Raw genomic sequence first — 8688 nt, 5'->3', positions numbered from 1 at the left:
ATTAAAAAAAAAAAAAAAATCCATGTTTCCAATTAAAGTAACATTGCTAAGGCGATTCCTGTGTGACACTGCCTTGGCTTGGTGTGGCCTTTTTATTAAGCCTGATCTTACTCCTCATCGATATTTCCCTAATGGAGAAACAGTATGCTTTTTAATACTGTGCTACTCTGGATCACTCAAGTGTACACGGCTAATCGACCAGGACAGGTAATGTCTGTGGCAATCTCACATGACCCAGAGGATGGGGAGTACGTATGTCCCTATAGGTGTCCCCTATAGGAGTTAAGAAGATCAGGATCATCAGCTGGCTTATTATTACTACCACTGAGGGTGGTATTACCACACTGGACTGCAACTCTCCAATCAGGTGGGTCTCTTCCTCCAAAAATTTCTACATTATGTCTCTACCTTTGTATCTGTCTGACTCTTGATTTGTCTTTTCCTCTCTCTGAAATGCTATGACTGGTTTAGCTGTAGACAAAGTGAGAAAAGCAGGTAGAGGTCATCAAAACCAGTTCCTCAAAAAAAAAAAAAAAAGTGATACAGTAACACATCTACCCAGTTTTGGAACATGGGATCATGCAGCACTCCTCGAAGAATGTATTTTAATATTTATGACTGGTATTTACAGGAATCTAGGGGAGCTGCCTTCAAAACAAGACAGGAGGCAGTGTTCATTGGAAGGTGAGCTGGAGTCCGCAGGTTAAGCTTATTAACGTGTCACATTGCATGAGCTACATTCACTGCACGGCACTGATGTTGATAATCCTGAATTGCAGTGTGGCTGACTATAAACCCTTGCAATGCAGTTGTAAATATAGACTCTGAACCTGCTCAGGCAAACCAAATGAGGCTTGGACAATATTTCTATTAAAGAGATGTGAGAGTATTCAGTGATCCAGCATCCTCAGCTTCCATGATATGCCAGTGTATGGCAACAGATACACAGCACAAGGCCAATTGCAGCTTTTGCAAAGAGGAATTGAGGAGGGCTGATCAATAACTCCAGCATAAGTTCCTGTGACTCATGCATAAACATATCAGAATAAGAAGTAGGCTACCCTGAAGAGTTTGGCTGTTATGAAAGAGTGAATGGGAGGGAGTGCAGGATTTGCAAAAGGCAGACGAGCGAGCCTTCTTTGTGGCTCACTGGCCACAGAGCTGGCAGATATATAGTGTCTGTGCTAGAACAGACAGCGGAAAGCTGATTACTTTTTCCCTTGGTCAGCAGAATGGGCTGCGTTCGGTCACAGCGGGGGAGGAAGTCACACAAACAACACAGTACCTGTATGCACTTAGACAGCTGCAAAAAAAGACAAGAAAACACAACCTCCAATTGTTTCAGCGCTTTGTAAACTTGTCTGTTTTTTTAACACAATCACTTTCAAGTAAAGTTTAGAAACATATTGAGAAAAAATACTGCAGATGGTTAGGGTAGATCAAATGAAGCAAATCTGCACACTGCAAATGAAGGCCCTTGAGATACTGAAATTATGTAGTTAATAAGTCTGGCTCAAGAAAGGGGTTAATATCATAAAATCTAAAAAATGAGTCCCTTCGTATTGTATGAGTGGCTGCACATCAAATCATGTCTGTTGAAAATAGACTTATCGATCTAGAAAACTAGTCCTTTTCTGTGGGCCTATAGGTAAACTTTAGCACCCGTTACTTCAATAATCGGTTTATCATTACAGTTATGAGTAACAGGTAATAATTCAAAGATTTAAAAAAAGATTTCCTGATCAACCTTGCTGACACTTTCTCAGACCCAAGCTGAGGGCACTTAAAGCAGAAGATAGAGAAACACTCAAAAAAAGTGCTTCAAAGGCTTGTCACCATGGCAACAACAAATCGCATACCCGGCCGTCGACATCCTGTCTCCCAGGACGACGGTGGTCTGTGGATGAAGATGGACTTCAACCCAGTAATGGAACACAGACAGAGGACATGGGGCAAACCCTCACTAAAGCCTGGTGAGAAACCCCAAGCGGGCACCAAAGTCGTCCCCTCGGCCCCTGCAGTGATGTTAAGGCACTATGGCAACAGGAATGATGAGGGTGAGAATGACGTCTTCATGCCACCTCCTCCACCGCCCTACATGGCTCCATCACCGCCCACAGGGGGCAGCAGAGGTACAACTGATCCTGAAGTGAATAAGTTCAGTGTGACCGTTACAAATGGGGCAGTTGGCGTCACAGAGGCTAAAGCAAATCCCCAGGGCTTAGGGTGGCATCATGGTGAGAAGCAGTTAATGGCAACACAGAACAAGACAGATGAAGTGACAGCGAATGATAGGCTGACAAACCGTTCTAAGGAGGGTATGGATTCCATATCTCCATCAGAAGAAAAGGGCTCTGCACCATCAATGCAACGGGACCAAACAACCATGGAGAGCACCTGCATTCTGCCAGAGACAGAAGGACACCAGCAGGGTAGCACAACAGGTCAGAGTCCATGCACCCAGAAATCAAATCAGGGATCTGAGGATACTGCAAAGTTGAGTGAACAATCAAGGTCCACACCGGAAAACCATCCTGAGGAAAATAACTTGGAGAGCAACAAATACCCAAACCCAAAACATGCACCTGCAAACGTCGAGGAAAGCGCTGGAAAGGAGACAGATTATGACGCGTCACAGACGGACAAAGACAAAACAAGAACAAAAAGGTCAAGTGAATGTAAGGGTGAATCTGAGGATATTTGTCATCTTGCTGAGACGGACTCAAAACAAAAAACAGAAAATATTGACTGCAGCAGTGTGGAGACAAATGTCGCGGCGCTGCCTCGTGCATCTGATAATGATTTCACGCCAATGCAGGAAAAGACATGCGGGCCACCGGAGCTCTGCAAATGTGACCAAAACAAGACAGAACTAGCAGAGGGGACCAGTAAGGGTGAAGAGCATGGTGACACTACCTGTAGGTCAATAGCTACCGATATCCAACAGGGGAAGGAGCTGCTGCAACGTCTGCGAGTGGTGCAGGAGAGACAGGATGAACAACAGTTGTCAGACTGTCCTCTGCCCTCACAGCATATTGTCCAAGAGACATCCAGTCAGACAGCAAGAGATAGGGAGGGCGAAAGGGGTGCGCTTGGGATTGAGGAAGACGATTTGGGAGCAGGAGGAGAGGCTCAGAGAAATGAAACAGAGAAAGGAGAAAGTACATTCAACGCTGACAAAAACCAGCAAGAGAAGACAAACAAAGTAGAGCAGGAAACCTCAACCGCGAAGCCTGCGCAGCCAAGCCACCATAGGATCGCCAGAGTGGAAGCAGATTGCTCTGAAGATGATCAAAGCGACAGCGGGGTGTCTGCAGATTTCTCTCCAGTCAACAGCCATGAAATACACTCAGCACACCGCCAGTTCTCATCCACTGAGACCCCCATGGTGAGGGAAATCCACCAGAAGCACAACCTGCAGAGAGCAAGGGGTCTCCTTGACCTTGTAGATGATCCAGATGTTTTGGAAATTCCCTTTAAGACAAACGTACTGCCCAAGCTGTTGCTCAGCAAGGACGGTGTAGGTCAAAGCACTGACTGGCAGTTCTCAGAAGAGAAGATGAAAAAAGAGATAAGTCAGGAGATTCGCAGAGAGCTAGTGCTGGTCAACCAAGGGAAGATCCCTGGGGAATATAGTAAAGGGGCAATCCTGCAGTTAAAGGAGACAAAAATGCTGTTTGAGGCTTTCCAGCAGGATAACACAGAGGGACCGACCAGGCACAGGAAACCCTCTCCTTCATTGTTAAAAGATCACATTTATCCCTCAGTTCTAGAGCGTACGCGCAGTCTGGAGATGCTTTCCCAAAAACGACGCCCCGTTTCCAGAGCACAATCTCTCAGGCAGTACAATTGCACAACCTCTGAAATGGAGGCACGTTCTGAAAACCAAAGAGCAAAAAGCCCAAGTGGGGTTTCACGGGACAAGGCACGTTCAGCCCCCTACCCAAAACAAGACAAGCACCTGCGCCTACACAGAAGCATGGACTCCCTTAACATCGATGTCCCCGCCTCAAGTATAGACAATGAAAACCAAATGGGGGAGAGAAAACAGAGTCTAGGAGCTCCTATTCTCAAAGATAACCCTTTTTTCAAGCTGCGCCCAGCCCTCTCTCTGAAGCCAGAAGTGGAGAAGGACATCCAGGAGTCCAAGAAGAGAGAGGAGGAACTGCGCAGACAACGATGCACTCTGTATGGAGAGACCAGGCAACACGCCGTGGATGAAGAGAGCTCATCTACCACAGCTACACTCAACGTAACAGGTTAGTTGGCAAGGTCTATATGATTAAAGAGTTAAGCAACTGAGTATATATTCATTTGTAGTGTGTGTGTGTGTGCATGTACATATGCGCATGTGAGTGCATGTGCGCCGCCTAGAGGTTAATTTGTGTTGCTCAATCCCAATTAGAATAAATTTATAAATTCAGTATTTCAATATTCAACTGAAATATCATTATCATTGTTTTCTAAATAACATGTAAAAACCTTTGCAGCTGTAAAGGTGATATCGGCCTTTGAATAAACTTGAACGTGAATGAGTAATTTAATAAGAAAGTATTTCTACCAGGTGAATAGGATGTGATGATTATAAAATATGTAGATACTAAGAGTGTAATTGTCCTGTATCAAAACTAAAAACTTTGATTCCGCTCAGTTCACCAAAATGTGGATATGTGGTGCACTGTGATATTTTTCTCATCACAGTTGTTGAATGAGAAGTTTCTTTGTTTTTTAGCACAATGTGAAACTGCAGTAAGCAGTAATTTAGAAGATTCAGCACTGCTTTCGATCAATAATAACGTTAACGCCTAATAACTGACTTTTCTGCAAGCTGCATACAAAGGTATCCTGTTGCTACATTGCGCAGCCTTTACACAGCATTGGCAAAAGCCCCATTTAACTTTTCCGTGTTGAGTTGTCACTGTATCTTTAAATTAAAAAGAAAAAAACATGCATTCTGAATCAGCACAACAAATGGAACTGTGGCCTAAAATTCAAGGCACAAGCAGAAACTAGAAAAGGCTGAACTGTTCCAACCCCAGTATATGCTCTAGAAATGATCCGAGAGCCTTCTTAAGTAACGGAGTGACTGAGGGAATCAGTTAGAGCCATATTCATCCCACGTCTTGGGTTACAAAGTCTTCCGCCGCTCAGTGTGAGCACTTTAATGAATGCCGCTCCACATTAGCATCACAAAGTGTTATCCAAGGAGCCTTATCGACAACTTAGTGTCATCCCTGTCACCAACAGTTAAGGACACATCACTCTAGCAGCAGCCTGATCTGAGTCAGCAGACGCCAGTGGGCTGAGTGACTTTCGTGACAAGATGTAACCAAGGCTACTGTCTGCACTCCCACTAGAGCCAGGGGGCCAGCTCTGCTACAGTTATAGCAGTGTGAGAATACAAATGGCTTCAGACAGCTGATAAGTCTTGATGATAGCACTGAGGTTAGTGTTATGCATGTGTGTGCATTTGTGCCTGCTGTTGTGCGGGATGTGCCCTGCAGCGAGGCTTGGAGACCTGTGAAGGTGATGCAGCAGTCGGGCATTATGTCATTATGTAGCATCACATTAGTGTATTCAGCCACTGCAACTGGATAATGATGTGCGGGTTGATGCAAGGTGAAGATGACGAAGCCCCATGTGAGAGTGATATTATGTCTGGGAGCTGGGCTAAACTGAAAGAGATGACTCATTCCTAAGGTTAAATAAGTAATACTGTGTTATGTATTAACAATGACACAGTATTATATAAGCATTTTATGAGATGTTTGCTTTATATAAACTGAGGTATCTTGTCAGTGGACAGTTTTTGTAGTTTAAAAAGCATTACACGTACAGTTCGGGTGTGACTATGTGAAATTATCAGGGATGGTACAGCTAGATCTTGAGGAACAAAACCAAATTAAGTCCTTGTTTTATGTCTGTTAGAGGGAAATTTGGATTACAAAGGCAGCCATATTAAAAAATACAAAAAATTACACAGAAACCATAAAAATACCAAACCCCTGACAGGTCACAAAACAAAACAAAGGCCATGCGCTCTGTGGTTAAAGTGTGATACTGTCAGTGCATAATTTATATGGCACCATTTAGCTTGCTTTACAACTGTGAAAACATTCTGTTTTTTTTGTTTGTTTGTTTGTTTGTTTGTTTGTTTGTTTGTTTGTTTTGGGTTTTTTTTTTTTTTCAAAAAGTGTTTGCCAAGATCCCTTGACACCATTCAGCTCCTTTTCCCTCATCTCTCCTGTCCTTTAGATGTCAGACAGCAGCCCAAGGGGAAATTGGATCGGATCTGGCCGCCACCCTCCAAGACAGACCAGATGAAATCTGGGCAGACACAGGTGATGCGTCAGGTCTAATTACTGTAAATAGCCTCCCTCTTGTTTTCTCTCTCCTTGCATCAGATCTGTGCATGTGTTTCGTGTAGATCGCTGGCAAGAACGCTCTAACACAACCTGACAAGCCATACTGTCATCGATTTGTGGAAATACTACAGGATGAAATCTCATTATAACAGAAAGGGAGAGAGAGAGAGAGAGAGAGAGAGAGAGAGAGAGAGAGAGAGAGAGAGAGAGAGAGAGAGAGAGAGAGAGAGAGAGAAGTAGCAGTGTTGTTTTAAAGTGTTTGTTCATTTGTCTAAGAGAGCACTAACGAGCTAAATGTAAGATTTACCACATCAGGACAAAAGTATTGGATTTGAAATGCATTCCTGTAATTATCAAGGCTTCTTGGGGCTTATGTTGGTGTTCATGTGACACTACAATGTGTCTTTTAAACATTTAAGACATGAAAGATGAAAAATATTGGGAAATGCCACTTGTGCTACACATCCTTGTATCAAAGAAATCACATGGGAACATATGTTCTTATATGATGGTATTACAGGCACTACATTAGTAGTACAAGGAAGTAGCAGGGGCAGAACAACTGATTTAAAATGCTGAGGATCAAGAAGAGTGAGTGAGACTCCCGCTAATCTGCCAATCTAATTCCAGCTCTTTCTCCGTCTTATCTCACAGCAGGAGCCAAAGGTTCAGAGGCCAGGAGGTCAGAAGCTACCTCTGTGGCAGCGCTGGGAATCCGGCCTGATCAATGGGCAGCCATCAAAGGAAAAGGACTGACAATGGCCATCTTTAACATTCCTAATAGAAAACCTGTGGTCTACAACGGTACAGCCGCACATTTTCAGCTGTGAAAAGGAATCAGAATGACCAAAGCTCTTGAAGTAGCTCCCAGCTGAAACGCTTTCTGGCTCTTCTAACTCTGCTTAGCATCTGTGTCAAATATGCATTTGCTCGCTTTTTTGATATCTTTAACCATTAATTTGTAGTTTCATTCAGTTGATAAATAAAGCAGAAAGATCAGTTCCAGACTTCTTTCCTTGAAAATTTCTGTTCTTCTGTTCGTTGTGTTGTCTGTTCAATACAAATGTTTCCATTACGGCGTTCAATTTCAGTTTTGCATGCAACAAAGCCCAGGCCAGCAGAGAACTGCATACTAGTATAACACAACTCAATGCAGGACAAGACATAAATGAATATTCTTTTAAACTACAGATGTACGATGATAGCACGTCATTGGTATCAGCCAATAAAGGCTATAAAATTAATATCAGCATTTTGGGAAAAAAAAATCCAATATCGTGCAGCCCTAATAAAAATACAAATGGAATGTTTTACATAAGCTAATTTGAAGTAATTTTTTTTATGTTGCCCAGCGAATGTGTACATTTTGGAAAGCATTGTATTCTACGTCTGTATCTGCCAGTGGGCCATCACAATAACAGCAGATATGTGCATATATTGGTATCGACATCAGCAATCGGTCAAAAGAGTTTGAAAATATCGACATAGGAGACATCGGCAAAAAATCCAAATCCAATATCATGCATCCCTATTTTAAGCCCAACTATACTTGTTGTGAATACTTTTCAAAAAAGTGTTGTTGAACTTATTCAAAAGCCCTGTGCTCTGTAACTATCGTTAAGATTGTATTACTAAATGTCCCTCTGCGCTGGGCCATTCAGGTTTTGGCTCTAATCACACACAACCTGTCACTCAACATGTTCAGCTTCATTCACAGCTGTGGGGGCAAAGTAGAGAATTTTCACCTGAGATTTACAGCAGAAGGAAAGACGGTGCAGTCAACACATTAATCACCAGACACAGAGAGAACAGAATGAGACTCAAATTTCTATGGGAAACGGCTAAAACACCATTACATCTTCCACATTTGTTGCATAAATAAAATATTGTTTGGAGACTTGGTATCAAAGGCAACTGCAACCCTCTAGTGGTACATCGCTCTAACTGAGCCATCTGATATAAATTCAGTATTGCTCCTGCAAGTTCCTGGATTCTGCATCAGTGGAAAAGAAGCCTGTTGTGATTAAACATGGCCAAGTTGTTTGGTGCCCAAATGGAAAAAAGGCAACCCCGTAGTAAATGAAGTCATCCAAAGAACTTCAGAAGAACTTTCACAAGTCAGCCACTGATCACATTTACTACAGAGAGTTGTTTCTAATCTTGGAGTCCACAGGCAGGAGCCCAGAGCTTAGCTGGTCTAAGTACCATCTGTCAGCCCAGCGATTGTGCCAAGGAAGAGAGGACTTTCTATCTGCCCTTCCTGGCTCTGCTGTCCCAGTGTTAACTGGCTGCAGTTCTCACCCTCCCACTAACAGCAGGCACA

General features: G+C 43.1%; 1 protein-coding gene across 2 annotated transcripts; it reads left to right on the top strand.

Moving 5' to 3' along the window:
* Window positions 1–1813: 1813 nt before the first annotated feature.
* LOC115363460 (uncharacterized) lies at window positions 1814–7390 on the top strand. Of its 2 annotated transcripts, none has more exons than XM_030057686.1 (3): window positions 1814–4259; window positions 6256–6341; window positions 7020–7390. In XM_030057686.1, the coding sequence occupies exons 1-3, from the start codon at window positions 1838–1840 to the stop codon at window positions 7119–7121; spliced, it is 2610 nt and encodes an 869-aa protein (XP_029913546.1). In that variant the 5' UTR covers window positions 1814–1837; the 3' UTR covers window positions 7122–7390. The 2 variants fall into 2 exon arrangements, with proteins under 2 accessions (XP_029913546.1, XP_029913547.1); XM_030057687.1 differs by having other exon boundaries at window positions 1823–4259; window positions 7023–7390.
* Window positions 7391–8688: the final 1298 nt, after the last annotated feature.

Source organism: Myripristis murdjan, chromosome 8, assembly GCF_902150065.1.
Source record: "Myripristis murdjan chromosome 8, fMyrMur1.1, whole genome shotgun sequence".
NCBI lineage: Eukaryota > Metazoa > Chordata > Actinopteri > Holocentriformes > Holocentridae > Myripristis > Myripristis murdjan.
This window is presented reverse-complemented; position numbering and strand designations above follow the sequence as displayed.